General features: G+C 62.1%; 1 protein-coding gene across 5 annotated transcripts in view; it reads right to left on the bottom strand.

Annotated features, from left to right (window-relative positions):
- The window catches only part of CUNH7orf50 (chromosome unknown C7orf50 homolog), a 128,026-nt gene that overhangs the window by 7,061 nt on the left and 106,205 nt on the right, over positions 1-14,760 (bottom strand). For all 5 annotated transcript variants that reach the window (XM_026489013.4, XM_026489011.4, XM_026489012.4 and 2 more), the window contains exon 3: positions 6,153-6,352. In XM_026489013.4, coding sequence (XP_026344798.1) covers positions 6,153-6,352 — 200 coding nt within the window. The remainder of the gene's footprint in view (positions 1-6,152; positions 6,353-14,760) is intronic.

Raw genomic sequence — 14,760 nt, 5'->3', positions numbered from 1 at the left:
CACAGGGCTCTTTCTCCCAGCCCTACAGTGCCACGATTTTATGCCAACGTGCCCAGCCGGAATTCCGTGACATCAGCCATTCTTGCAAAGCCTTTATCGTGTGCTACGGCAGAGCCTGCCCACCAGAGTGCGGACAGCCTTTAAACCGAGAGCTGTGTGTGAAGGGTGACGGACAGCAAGCCAGGAGGAGCCAAGAACCCTGACCCGGAGGGCCCCACTGGTCTGGGCTGCTTGGATGTCAGGGACATAGAAAGAAACCCGGCCGCGCCAGCCCCGTGCCTCTGCTAGACCCGCCTGGCCTGCACCCTCTCGACTCAAAGGCCTCCGAGGGCCCAGGCTCCCCAGGCACCAAGGCCCTGGCAACAAAGCCAGCCTGCTCATCTGCAGCCCACCCTGGAGGGGCTGGAGGACGAGGAAGCAGGTAGCTCCAGGTGTCGGCGGAATCCCGTCAGGGTGGGCGGCTGCTCCGGCCAGGACGGCAGGGCCAGGCTCTCAGAGCTGAGCGGTGAACACAGGGCCAGAGGCTGGCATGTCAGGACTCGTGGCTGCCGGTGCCGTGGGGAGAAGGGCAGAGGGTGAGCCCCCAGGGGTGTGTGGCCGCTGCTCTCGGTGCAGCCTCACTGCCTCTACTCGGTGGAGCGGGGGGTGGGGTGGGGGACAGACAGCAGGGAGGGTCCAAGAGCTCCCGTTGGCTCCACAGCTCGTGGGGGCCAAGGTGGAAGCAGGCAATTCACTGCTGTGCTGTTTTACACACAATGTCCTGTGATGACAGAGCCCCAGAGCCCCGCCCCACATCTGCCCAGAGACCACGGGCACTTCGTGTGGCAGCCACAGAGCAGGACCTGAGCCAGACTGGACTGTTGCTCCTGTCCTCCTAGGGGAGGAGACAGCACGGCCATGCCCGGACTCATAGCTTGACTCTACCACGTATCAGTGAGGCCTGGAGGCTGACTGACGGGCCCTCTCCGGGCAGCATGTTGGGGCCGGGACAAAGCCCGGCCCAGGCTCCTGCACCAGCATATGCCGCACTCAGTGTGGGCCCCGGCAGAAGCGGGAGAGCAGAAACCAGAACAGTGGTCATTAGAGGAAGGGATGGAAGGAAGAAAGAGCCGCCAGGCCAGTGTGGTCTCTGGCTGGTCCCTGACGGTTATCCCAAGGGGCCCCCTCCCCCATGCTGGTCATCAAGTCACAGCCTCTGCCTCAAATTTCCCTCCATCGCCCGCTCCGTGGAAACAGAGTGCTCCTTTGCCAGATGGTCTGATGTGAAGAAGGTGCTGGAGAGACATGTCAGGATAACAGAGGAAGATTCTTCCATCCTGGTTCCAGCGAGGAACCCCCGGGAGTTGACGGACCACCGTGGCCCTGGCCAGACTGCCCACCAGCAGTCTTCCCGGCAAGTACTGTGGTCTGGGCTCCTGTGACTTCTCTGCCATTTCGAGAGCCACAGCGGGGCCTCCTCCCAGGCCTGGGGGAGTGGCTGCCCCTTGACCTGCTCCTCCTGGGTCTCGAGTTCTCCACTCGCTAGCAAGCCCTCACTACACTTACTCATTCTTTGTAATGGACTCCCTGTGCACCCTGGCCCATCCCCCCACCCGAGGATGGCACATGACCTCACCCCAGGGCCTGTGGGGTCCCTCCTGGGCTGACAGAGGTGTGGCAGTACCGAGCTCTACTGCCTGGAACCTGGAGCTCTGTGGACCAGGCTCCCATCGTCGCCTCGTCGACAACATGGACGGGCTGTGTGCCCAAAGCAACACCCCCCTGGCCAACGCCAGGGCTCCGGTCACCTGAGCCCCCAGGGAGTGCCGGAGCGACTTCAGATATGCCGAGTGGGCCCACAGGAAGCGAGGGGCCCCAGCTGGGGGCCCCCGAGCACGCCCAGAACAGGCAGAGAGGAGGCCTCCAGACAAGGATAATAAGGACAACGACAGGGAAGACGGTGACAGTGGACACAGACGAGCCAGCCTGCCTGTCGGGGTTCTTGCTCCACCCTGGAGACGACTCAGTGAGAGGCAGTGCCCTGCAGGGATGGAGAATCTGTATTTTGGGGAGCAGAGAAAGTGGGAGACTGGGGCCGGCAGGAAAGGAGTGGTGACCCAGGGCTGGGTAGGCTCCCTAGTGCACACCTCCCGAGGGTGTGCAGGGCCTAAGTGGCTCCTAGAGCACACGACTCTGGGCACCATGAGATCACGGATGAAGGACGCTTCAATGCCCAGACGGGCAAGAGGCAGGCACAGTCACTGCCCAGGCCCCAAGCCCATGGCCAGCCAGAGGCGTGGTGCAAGAGGGGTGACAGGTGTGACAGCAGCTCAGAGGCTCTAGTCCATGGGGAGCTCACAGCTGACGCCCTGCCTGAGTCCCAGCATCAGGCAGATTCTGGGGCCCCTGAGCCCTCTGACCTCCACCAGACCCTCCCCCCACCGCAGCTCTCAGGGCAACCCTAAGAACCCCTCCCCAGACCGCACACACGCCAACTCCCACGTTCAAGCCTGACGCAGCAGTGGCCCCGTGCAGCAATCCCAGCTCCGTCTTTGTGGCAGAAATAAACCTTATCTCAGCTGACAGGAAGATCGATCCCGGCGTCTGGACTGGGATGAGGGTCCTGGGCTGTGATGCCGTGTGGCAGCCTCTTGCCTCCACAGGCAGGCCCTGAGCTGCTGGGGCTCCACACCCTGCCGACCCCCAGGTCCCACAGCACCACCACCCACTCGGGGGCCTCCACCCTGCCTCTGGCCTGCTGGTAGCCTGCCCAGGCAACTGACCCACGGTACGGCCTGCACTGGGGGTGGGGCTAAGGGGCTGGTGCACCACGATGGGGACAGGGCACCTCCGTCAGGGAAGGAGGAGCTGGAGGAGCTGATGGGGGCCGTGGCTCGTGCCCGTGCCCACAACCCCACCAGCCCACTGCAGATGTGCTCCGGGCCCCTCACTTTGCCCTGCCCCACTGGCCTGGCAGCACCGAGACTGTATCTGTCACACAGCACACCAGCACCGGCCATGTGCACACTGCAGCGCGGGGACGGCAACAGACACCACCGGCCGCATGCAGCAGCGGCCACGGAGCGTGGCACAGAGCGTGGTCTGCATTCCAGCTCGGTACTTTGCAGTCCCTGGTTCCAAGCTGCTGGAGTGCTATCTGTAACGTGGGGCAGTAACACCTTCCTGTCCCAGTTTAATGGAGAGTGGGGACCCCTTGACGAGAATCACCGCTCTCAGCAGCTTTCCGACCCCTGCCGGCCTCAGCTGCACAGCCTGGCTGTGGCAGGGAAACAGGGCCCCAGCCACCCCTGGTGCAGCCCCATTCCCACGGGGTCGCCCCCTATGGCAACAGGCACAGCTGGCGGGGGCTCGTAGCCTCCTGCCAGGAGGCTGGTCCTGTCTGCCTGGGCAGACGGGGGGATCCCCTGGACAAGGAGAGAGCCTATCTCCCTGCCCCCAGCCCAGCAAGGGGCTGCGGCCCACACCACCGGCAGCCTGGTGCAAGGCCTCAGGAGGAGGGGATGCTGGCCACCTCGGCTCCGGGCTAAGACGTGCCACAGGTGCCCAGGGGCACCCCCAGGGCTCCCGCAAGGGTGCAGGGGCCACACTGGCATTCCACGTGCCGCACAAGGCACAGCTCCATCTGTACAGTGCCTGCCACTATCAAGCCCAGGGTGGGGAGGACTGGGCCACAGGAGCCCATGTGGGCTGGAGGCGAGGCTGGAAGCGAGGACAGGCTGCTGACCAGAGCGTGGACAGCGTCCCTGGGCTGGCCTCTAGGTAATGGGGACAGTCTGGACAGGGCAGTCGCCCCTGAGGTGACAACCAGGGAGCTGGCACTCCACACGGCGGAGTCAAGACTGGGCCCCAGCCCTCCCTCCTGCCTTCCACACACGGTGCACACGGAGAGCGGCCACAAGCACTGCAGGCCTCCTGGCCTGTCCTTACTGCCGGCCCGCCCCAGTCAGGCTCCGTCTGTGTCCTGCTATACAGCCTGGGGTCCACACCGTCTCCAGAGCTGACCCATGACCCTGCTTAGGAGCACGTCGGCCGGGCGGGCAGGCTCACACGAACGTGCGCTGGCTCTCGGAGCGGCAAGGGCAGGGGGGTGGCGTCAGCTCTGAGCTCAGAGGACGCTGGTGGCATTGACAATGCTGAACCCCCGCACCAGGCAGACCTCACTGACCGGGGAAACGTGCGCTGAGATAAGAAGTGTGCGGACCTGAGAAGGGTCCCTGGTTGGTGACAGCAGGCATGGCGCACCCCTCCGCACCCACGACATGCATGCAGCCGAGCCACCCCAGCCTCTGCTAGGTACCTGTGGGCCTGGGTCTCCCCCCAGCGGCCCTGCCGAGTCTGGGGAGGCCAGGAGCGCTGTGCTGGCCACCTGGTCGCAGCGAATGGGGATTCCCCAGCCCCGTCCCGGACCCTGCTCCTAGCCCTTCTGCTGACAACTGCGGAGGAGCGCGCCCAGGTAACACTAGCGATGGGGACCGGACTCCCTAGGGGAGCTGGTTCCGGCACACCCCCACTGTGCCCAGTAGCCAAGAGTGCAGAGGACATGAAGGGCCCAGGTTGCACAGAATCACATGTCCTTACGGCTGATGACCAGGGCCAGGGGATGGGGACTCCTGACCGCGGTCCAGGCCGCCGCTCTCTGGCCAGGTGCTCTGAGGGCGCAGTGAAGGAGGAGAGGGGCAGACAGCGTTCCGAGAGCCCATCCATAGCCCTCTTCCCAGCCCGCAGGTGGGCTCCGGAGAATTCCTGCCCCCAGCAGGGCCATGGCAGGGCCTTCTGGTGCTCCGCAGACGAGCAGGTGGAGGTTCAAGAGCCAGCGGGCAGCTGTCCTCCCAGGAGCACTCCATCTTCCTCACGGAGTCCATCCCGTGACCCTCTAGGGAGGAGCCAAGCGGGGGCAGCCCCGCAGCCCACGGCATTCTCTGGATTTCCGGCTCAACGCGGTTCAGGACACCAGCGAAGGGCACAGCGCGACACCACCCCGCACCGGCTAGGAGGGCCGTCCTCAGAGCCCGGCTGGCGGGGCTGTAAATACCTCAGCCGCTGTGTGTCTGTGGCCCCTCCCACACCACAGTCACCAGCAACCCCAGTCCTAGGCTGTGCCCGAGACGAAGGAAAACACGGCCACACAGAATCCCGCACACGGACACACACCACAGCAGCAGCCACGACGGCCACGTGGCCTAAACAACACAAATGCCTGGCAACAGATGCACAGGTAAACCAACGGCACTGTAGACACACGATGCGTAGTATGTGGCCGTGAGGGGAGAGGAAATTCCGGCACGTGCTGCCCTGTGGCCGAACCTCAAAACAGTACACCAAGCGGGAGAAGCAGGCCACGAGAGGCCACGTGGTGAACGAGTCCCTTTGCAGGAAATGTCCCGCATCGGCATGGCCACAGAGACGAGGTGGATGAGGGGTCCCCTGGAGCTGGGGCGGGGGCCGCTTTCTGCAGTGACAAGGGCGTTCGGAACTGGCTGCATGCGGGCTGCATATAAACCGTTCCGCAAACACAATGCGGAACGAGGGAAGCCGTGTGTCCACGGCGGGCCTTCTCAGGCTGACCGTGGTCTCGGCTGCTTTGGCCCCCAGCCTGAAGAGTGAGTATGGATCAGAGAAAGTATGAACCCACTTCCTGGGGAGGAGAACCAGGTGCGAGGACCTGCTGGCGTGCGTGCCTCTCCTTCCCTTCCCTTCCCTTCCTCTGTTTCTGGGCAAACAGAAACCAGTGATCTCACACGGGCCTCACTTTTCCCAGAGCTTCCAGAGAGTCTCCTACGAAGCTGTTAGCAATGGATCTGCCAGCCTCTGCCCAGTTGTGAGGACAGGGTGAAACAGGGCCTCGGGCAGTCCGAAGGCTCCAGCCAAGGCTGCGGAGACCGTGCTCCACTTCCCCTGCACAGCGAAGTCAAGAGCAGGATGGCGGCTCTCCTCTCCCTGAGACAGCCCCACCGGAGGCCTTGGTTCTGTGGTGACACCACCAGGACGGCCACGGGACACCACTGGGGGTGGTGCTAGAGGCCCCGGGGTCCCAGTGGTCCCAGGAGCCAGATGGGGCCCAGGTCACCTGAGTCTGCAGCCCGTGTCCCTCCCGGGACACCACACAACCCCTGGGACACTGGCCGGGCCCCGCGGGAGGGGGGTCATCTTACCCACGGAGGTAGTCCAGGGCCAGCTGGGCCCCAGAGCGCTTGGCCGGCAGGCTCTGGGCTGCTCCGGACTCCCGCAGCCGCTTCCACTGCTCTTTCTTCCGCTGCTTCTTCAGCTTCCTCTCCAGGACCCTCTTCTCCTCCGGGGTCAGCGCAGGCAGCTGGGGAGCCGTCTCCTGTCTGGCCCCCAACACTGCTTCTCCCTTCAGGTCAAGGGAAAACAGGCCCATGAGGATGTCCCACAGCATCCTGGACCCCCGCTCTCGGGAGCTGACCCCCTCCAGGTGGGTGGGCTGTTCCACACCCCATGCTGCGTTCCCCAGCCCCACCCTCACCCCCAGGAACTGGGGGTGGGGCTGCTCAGCGTCTTGCTCTCCCAGGGACCCAGGAGACCCAGCGCTGGGTGGGACTATCTCACCCCAGGACGGGTCAAAGTTGACCGACCTCATCCCTGTTTCCTGACCCTGCACCTGCGCTTAGCACTGGGAACAAGCATTTCTGGCTGCGCGGAGGGCCCCCCTGCCTCAGGCCCTGCAGGAGACCCGCCCTGCCCCTCCCCCCCCCCCCCCCCCCCCCCCCCGCGCTGCCTCCAGGCCTGCCCCGCGGTGGGATGCACAGAGGCTGAGCTGAGAGTGAGTGCATGCTGCTGGCAGGGGGTGGGGATGGGCAGTCTGCCGGCCACAAGGATCCACTGAGGCCCTTCTGCCTGAGTGAACCCATCCTGACAGCAGGCGGCTGAGTGGCTGGGGGGCGCAGTGCTGGTGGCCTCTCACCCTCCCCCGATCGGGCTGTGGCCTCCCGACACCACCACTTTCCCAGACGCCTATGAAGTACAGCCCCACCCTCCTCCCCACTATCCAACTGGGGGTGGGGGGGTGATGACCCCAGCAGCTGCACACACTTCCCCCTTCCTGGAAAACCTGGAACGCCAGCGCGGGTCACTGCGGTTCCGGCCAGGGACCCGCCACCACCCACAACGCCTCCAGGCAGGGTGAGCACACTGTCCCAGGCACACCCAGCACTTGCAGCGCACCCCTCCCTTCCGGCCTCCCCAGAGGCCACACAGGCCCTCAAAAAGTGCCAGTGCCTTGACAACCTTTGTGCTCCCACTCAACACCAGATCCTTCCGGAGTCTTCTAAAACAAAAGAGCAGCTCTCTCCAGCTCCTCCCTCTGCCTCCTTTAAAACCAGCTGAATTGGGACGCGTGGGAGGCTCAGTCGTTAAGCGTCTGCCTTCGGCTCAGGTCATGATTCCAGGGTCCTGGGATCGAGCCCCGCATCGGGCTCCCTGCTCCGCGGGAAGCCTGCTTCTTCCTCTCCCACTCCCTCTGCTTGTGTTCCCTCTCTCGCTGTCTCTGTGTCAAATAAATAAAATCTTAAAAAAAAACAAAACCAAACCAGCTGAATTAACCAGCAGTGGGGTTCTGGGCTGCACAGGGAGACTCCAGCAGCCTTGACACTACACACACACTCACACAGAAACACAGACACACACACAGAGACACACGCACACAGGGCTCGCAGACACGGCCCCAGGAGCCCAGCACCCCCAGCTGCCGGAGGGATGTCTGGTTTTCAGGTAGGGTTTCCCGAGGTTGAGGGCAGAGCAGTCTGAAGAGCGTGACGTGGACACCCATGGGCAGTCTCCCTGTCCCGGCTCCCTGCTCAGACCATCCTGGGCCCACAGCGGCTGACGGGCACAGAAAGTCTGGCTCCGAGAGGAGCAAACAAGCCTCGGGTGCGGACCAGCCTCTGCCCCCGCTGAAGCCACGCAGGGAGCATTGCAGCAGCCATCGGAGGCCAAAGTCCTGGGGAAAGGTCAGGGCCGTAGCAGCTCTGGGCCGAGGACATGTCAACACCGACCCTAGGGGGCCTGGGGGGGGGCAGGGAGGGCAGGAAGCACCTGCCCCCATGATGAGGGCAGCTGGCATGACTCTCCACACCCATCACGGTGACAGCTGTCACCAGACGTGGCCTCTGCCCTCTGCTCCCCTGACCTGTGGGTACGGATGCTGCCCCCAAGGCTGGAGGAGCCTGTCACATGCGAGATGGACTCCTGGGGCTCTCTGAGGGCCCAGTCTCCCCAGATGGGCCAGTGGGTGGGCTGCCGGGACCCCAACATGGGGCTGCCTGCATGGCCTGGGTTTTCCCCCGGGCTTCTAGGACGTCCAGCACGAAGGGCCCGTGTCTGGTACTAGGCACGTGAACCTGGGAAGGACACAAATAGCTTCTCTCTCTCTGGCCAGCAGTCACCCTGGCGTGGCGGTGGCTGGAGCCTGTGCTCCGTGTCCTCAGGAAGCTACGTGCCTCCAGAGTTGTTCAGAGGGCCAAGACACCCACCCTCGACTGTGCCAGGGGCCAGCGAGGGACGCCGAGGGGGTCCGGACCCACCAGATGCCCACACCCGGGCCATGGCCCGAGTCAAAAGGCCTCTCCAGAGAAGCTGGAAACAAGGAATGACAGGTGAAACCTCCTGAATGTTAAATGCTGGCAGTTTCAATTAAACAATCATAGTCTGTGGGCAAAACCAACCACTGCGTGTGAAGAAGGGGAGAAGCTGGCACCTCTGACCCAAGACCTCTGACCTCGAGACCAAGACTGATGCTCCCCCTGCTGGACCAGCCTTCCTGTCTCTAGACTCAGACAGGCCTGCGAGCATCCATCTCTGCCCTTTCTGGTTCTCTTCCAGGGAAAGCAGCCAGAGCCCCTCTCCCACCACTACTGCTGGAAAGCGGACAGAGCGACGGACCGTCACCCCTCCCCCAGCTGTGGTCCTTGCCCGGGAGAGGAGCACACGAACCCAAGCAATCACTTGTGAAAAACACAAAGTTTGCGGGCATTGCTTGAAAATAAAGAAGTGGGGCCCAGGTGTGCAGGGCTGTGACCTGGCGGGGCAGCGGTGATGGGCCAGCTGTGGGCCTCGCCTGGTCTCTGCTCTGGGCGTCCTGACCGTTCTGGCCTGGACAGGGTGACGCCCCATGGCTGCTACCATCATGGGATGGTGCCCTGTGAGGGAGTCAGGCTGCAGGGGGCAGAGAGCTGTCTCAGCCGCGGTGGGCGCTAGGAGAGGAGACAGCAAGACAGGGACTGGCTGGACCCAGGGACCCCGCAGCACGTCGGGGTGGGGCCCTCCTGCTGCCTTCGTCCCGCAGTGTCACCTGTGCAGTGGGAGGCCAGCATGAACACCACGGGAAGTGAAACCATTTCTAGAGGACAGTGTCTGCCAGCTGCTGTCCGCGAGCGTCGGTGACACGACTATCCCTGGAGGTGGAGCTTAATACAATTTTCTTCTGATTGAGAATGAACTTTCTCCAGTTACCACTGATCTGATAACCCTCTGCAGAATTAGGTTTTATTTTATTTTTTATTTTTTTTTTAAAGATTTTATTTATTTATGTGACAGAGAGACAGCCAGCGAGAGAGGGAACACAGCAGGGGGAGTGGGAGAGGAAGAAGCAGGCTCCCAGCGGAGGAGCCCGATGTGGGACTCGATCCCCGTACGTCGGGATCACGCCCTGAGCCGAAGGCAGACGCTTTAACGACTGCGCTACCCAGGCGCCCCCGCAGAATTAGGTTTTAATTAGCAAATAACAGTTTGGACACGCCTGCCACCATCACCAACACCTCCCACAGTTACTCCGGTTAAAGGTTGCCCAAGGGCTTGTGAACAGCCTATGTAAACACAAAAAATCTGAAAAGGAAGGCAGGAGTCCAATAACCAAAGCCTATCCGGGCCCCTTCTGGGGAAGAAACCTTCAGGGGAAGGCAGGGTCCTCAGAGAGCGACATGGGGTGGGGAGGGGCCGCAGTCCCAGGCCCCTGCAGGCCCGGCCCACTCTCCAGGGGAGGTCTGGGTGGTGGCAGACCCGCCGCTGTGAACAGGACCCTTTTCCAAAACACAGACTCGACCCACCGCGCGGGGGTCAGCTGCCGCCGCCCATGTCTGCTGCCTGTTGGCTTGTCACAAACACGCGGAGTTGACAGCTTGCGGTCTCAGTGCAAACACACAACTCAACGAAGATAGATGACTGGATGGCGGCGGCCACAGCCTCTGGCGCTCCAGCTCGGACGGCGCACAGTCTCCTAATACGGGAAATCCAGCTTCCAGCAACACATTCTCAGTGAGACGTGTCCTGGGCTGCATTTCAAAAGGCACAAAAACAATACACCGTGCATGGAGAACTTCGGGCAGGACAAACGGACGGGACCTTGAATTTCGTCTACGTTGTGTCAGTGCGTCTCAACGTAAATGTTTTCGTGTACAATAGTTATGTAGCGCTCATGTGATTAGAACTCATTTAAAAATTAAATCCTTACCAACTTCCAGGGTAACGAAAACACTGACTACACGCGTTAAATGTACTGAAAACAAAACCGAAAGCCCCACAGACTGGAGGGTGGAGTTAATTAACCGAAGCAAATACAGGGGACTTCTGATAGAAAAGTTGACTGTGTTTGAGAAAACACAAGTGCACGAAATACCCGTTTTACCCTGATCACTGCTGGCAAGAGACACGGGGAGAAATGGCACGACTTTGGTTTGGAAAGATTAGCACGACTACCCAGGCAGAAACCCCTCAGACACCATCTGCGGGCAGCAGGCTCGAAGGATAGGCTGGGCATTTTTTTGGATCCAGGAAAGGAGCCTCTCCGGGCACGGGACTCGGTCACAGAGCACGGGCTCCCCTGCAGACACCAAAGGCCCAAACAGGAGAACCCACAAAAATCCTCCAGGAAGGGGGAGGTGTTGCGGGCTCAAGCCACCGTGTCGGCGTGGGATGGGGCGGATAGCCCGCGAGATGTTTCTCTCCCTCTGGTGAATATCCGACCTCCCGGGAGGGTCACAGGTACTGTTGGCACTGGGCCCGTCTCCCTTCACCCCAGGCTTTCCCGTGGGGAGAACCACACAGATGGGACCCCTGGGCGGCTGCCATGCCGACACCGGCCACTGGGGGCCAGGCACACGAGGCCCTGCACCTCCAGTTCATTTCCCTGACGGCACTGGGGCCAGGCCTGGGGGGGGCGGTGGTGACCATTCCTCCAGGGCTGTGCTGAGGCTCCTGCGGCCACGTCTCCAAATCGGCTTCCTGTGCCTGATCTGCCACTCTGCTCTTGGGGGGATCCAGTCTAAGCCGCTGATGGGAAACAGAGGCCGCGTGAACCTGCTTCTCAGTCCTGCACCCTTGGCTTAAGCAGCTGGCACCTCGGGCCGGGCAGGGGTCTCACTCCTGTCCCAGCCCCTCAGAACCCCCAATCCATCCCCAGGCCAGCCCCTCCCCTGCGCCCAGTACAGCAGCCCAGCGATGCAGTGGGGTCCCGGGGCCTGGGGAGCAGGCGGCCTTTGGGGTAGGGGCAGCTATGGGGCCCTGAGAAATGCTCTGGAAGGACAGCGGTGCCCGCCATGTGTTGCCAGCCCCAGAAACGGCCTGGCCAGAGCCCTTGTCTAAGGCTGCCTGGTCTCACAGCAGGCAGGAAAGTGGCCTCTGAGGCTCCCCTGGTCCCCTTGAGCCTTAGAGGAGGGACAGATTGGGCCACTGCAGGCATGGAAGCTGCTGGCACGTGTGTGGTCCCTGCCGGCATGACAGCAGGGTGACACCACCTCTGGGGCACGATCAACTCCAAGATTCAGAGACAGATGCCAGAGTCTCGGTTCCGGGACCAGGAGTCGGGGCCACCAGAAGGCACAGAGGTTCAGGGACTGATGCCGGAGTCTCAGGTCCGGGCCGGGGGTTGGGGCCACCAGAAGACACAGAGGACTGCCGTCCTGCACACGACTCGACAACAGCCAGCAGTTGTTAGGGTGTCCTGTTCCCACCCACACGGGGGGACCTTCCTTCCCTCCAGACTCGGGGAGCAGAGCCTCTAAGAAAGAAGGCAGATCCAGGAGCCAGGGAGGACCCCATGTGGACTCGAGGGACAGGGGTCTTGACCACCCTGTCTGCTGGGACACCCTCCTTCCCCGGCAGGCACACACTCTTGGGCACACGGTCACAGCTGCACACCCGCACCTGCCAGGTGTGCTGTGGCAGCAGGCAGAGTGCGGTGCGGGGAAGGGCGCAGGGAGAGGAGGCCCCCTGGCTGTACGCAAGCCCCGTGGCTACACCAGCCCAGCGGCTCTGAACACCTGTCATCTTGGCCCACCATGTGCAACCATTACCTGCGGCAGCCCACGGCTAGTTCAGGGCCAAGCAGGGACGGGACGGAGGACTGCCCACAGCACCATGCGGGCCTCGAGGTGCCATCTCTCTGCGGTCTCCCTTCGGGGGTGGCCCTGAGTACGTACCTGAGTAAGGTGTCCCAGAAGGCCACGGCTTCCCCTGTAGAGAGGGACAGCACTGTGGCCTGGGGGCATGCGGAAGCCAGTCTCCCCAGAGGAGGTGGGCAGATGCACGTGGGTTCCTTGGCCTCTCTGCCTGCTCTGGGGCCGCTGTGTGGGGGCAGAGCCGCAAAGTCACCCCCGCAAGTACCTGAAGACCTAAAACATGCGGCTGACATGCTGCCATGTTTCCGGTTCTACTAAGAGCACAGACCCCTGTCTCCAGTGGGGGCCCAACTTCAGCCCGGACCCCTGCTGACCTAGTCTCACTCTTGTGTTCTTGGGGCCATCTGGACACGCTGGAGGCACAGTGTCTGCTTTGCTGTCACCTTCCCAAGGTGCCTGGCCGTCGTCCACTATCTTGGTAAGGGCTTTCAGCACACACGACACCAAGCTCACGGGAGGTCCGTTTCACACCTTTGTGTCGGCTCTTTCTGGTGAAACCACAGCAGGAACGGTATGCGTTTACAAGGCGCGAAGCCCACAGGAGTCTGCTTAATGTGCCACTTTCCCTCTTCTGGGGCCCCCTCTGCACCCTGACCGTGGTGTCAGGCCCTTGGGGTGAAGCTTTCTGCTGTTCTGTGTGGCTTTGTGGGTGGACAGCCCTGCGGACCCCTCTGTCCCAGGCACCGTGGCACACGCCGGAGACGTGGGGTGACAGGGCACAGCTGAGGACGAGCCATCACGGTGTGAATGAAGACTACCCATTTCAGACCGAGCTGACCACAGAACCTGGGCCACACAGACCCACGCTCGCACCTGCAGCCACCCCGAGAACAGGATCATGGTGAGCGGCGTCACGTGCCGCAGCGCAGTGGACCCCTGGCATCGTCCCCCGTCCCTTCTCTGGAAACTGGGGCTGTCCAGGGGCAGCGTCCATGGCGTCAGCTGATAAGTCCCCTCCCACAACCTCGCACCAGTGTCCAGTTTGAGCCGGACTGTCCAGTGCAGGCTTTCTGCCAAATGAGAGACTCAGGGGAGGAGTCTGACATACACACAGGCAGTGCACGCCAGGGGACGTGGGCTGTGACCTGCACGCTGGCCACGCACCACTGGGCCTCGTCACTTGTCTGCACCTGCTCCCGAGCATGGCAACTGCCCTGGTTGAAATGTGGATTGCTCTGAACCTCAGGGCCTGAGGGGAGGCTTGCCCCGGCCCCAGCCATGCAGCCATACCCTCCGACCTTCGCTCAGGCTCCACGAGGGTTGAGGGTCGACAGCAGCTCTCTGTGTCCCAGAGACAGGGCCCTTATCTTTCCCAGAGCACCCGGGAGTGAAGATCAAGTACTCCTCTTTACACAAGGAGCTGGGAAAGAAGGAGGTCTTCCTGTCCGCATGGGCAGAGGAGTGGCTAGCCCAGGCCGTGGCACAGCAGTGGCCAGAGCCCAGGATGGGCCAGGAGCTGCTGAAGTCCGACGACGTGGCGAAGACCGAGGGTGACAGAGAACACTCCTCATGGGTCGGCGTGGCCCTGCCACCGGCTGCAGAGGAGAGTCGGGACAAACCAGCCATCTTCTGGATTTTCCCACTTGGAAAACAGGAGACACTAGACTCAATGCTTACGAGGTTTTGTAAAGCAAGGGAAACTGTTTTTCCTCCCTGAGATCATGGATGGAAACCCAAAATTCGATCAGCATTAGAGCAGCTCTGGGGGAGGGGATGAAGGCTTCTCCTTGGGCTCCGGAACCTTCTCTCTGCCTGTCTACATGGTAGAGTAATGCCTCCTGACATCTGGTGGACACATTGTACACAATTTTTTCAGAACGTGGCGAAAGGAAACGTAACTCCAGCAGGAAAAAAAGAATCTAGAACGCAGCCAAATTTAGATAAAGACTCCAAACTCTTCACTATCGGCCATCTTCATGGTCCCCCAGGCCAGACACTGAAATGTGCGCACACCCCCTTGCTGTGGGGTGCTCTCTCTGCTCACCCCACAGCTCCACCAGGCAGGGGGCTCAGGCCCCTGGGACTCGCAGCCTGGGCCTGGGCAGGTACCATCAGGCAGAAAGTGGGAGCCCAGGCCTGCAGCGGCCCAGCACCACCGAAACACGATGTCCTCACGGCCGCGCAGAAGCAGTATAAAAGTGGTAATGGAATTCTGCGTCCTTATTTCTCACGTCAAGTCTTTGCAATCGCTGTGGGCAGGACACTCAGAGCACATCTCTGTCTGGATGGGGCCGCATCTCCAGGACTCCCACATGGCCACCCCCAGGTCTGGCCCAGGGCAGCCGGCAGCGACACGTGACAGGACAGGTCTTCCCAGGCTCCCAGTGCTGCTGGGAGTTTCCACCCTGCA

Source organism: Ursus arctos, unplaced genomic scaffold, assembly GCF_023065955.2.
Source record: "Ursus arctos isolate Adak ecotype North America unplaced genomic scaffold, UrsArc2.0 scaffold_2, whole genome shotgun sequence".
Classification (NCBI taxonomy): Eukaryota; Metazoa; Chordata; class Mammalia; order Carnivora; family Ursidae; genus Ursus; species Ursus arctos.
This window is presented reverse-complemented; position numbering and strand designations above follow the sequence as displayed.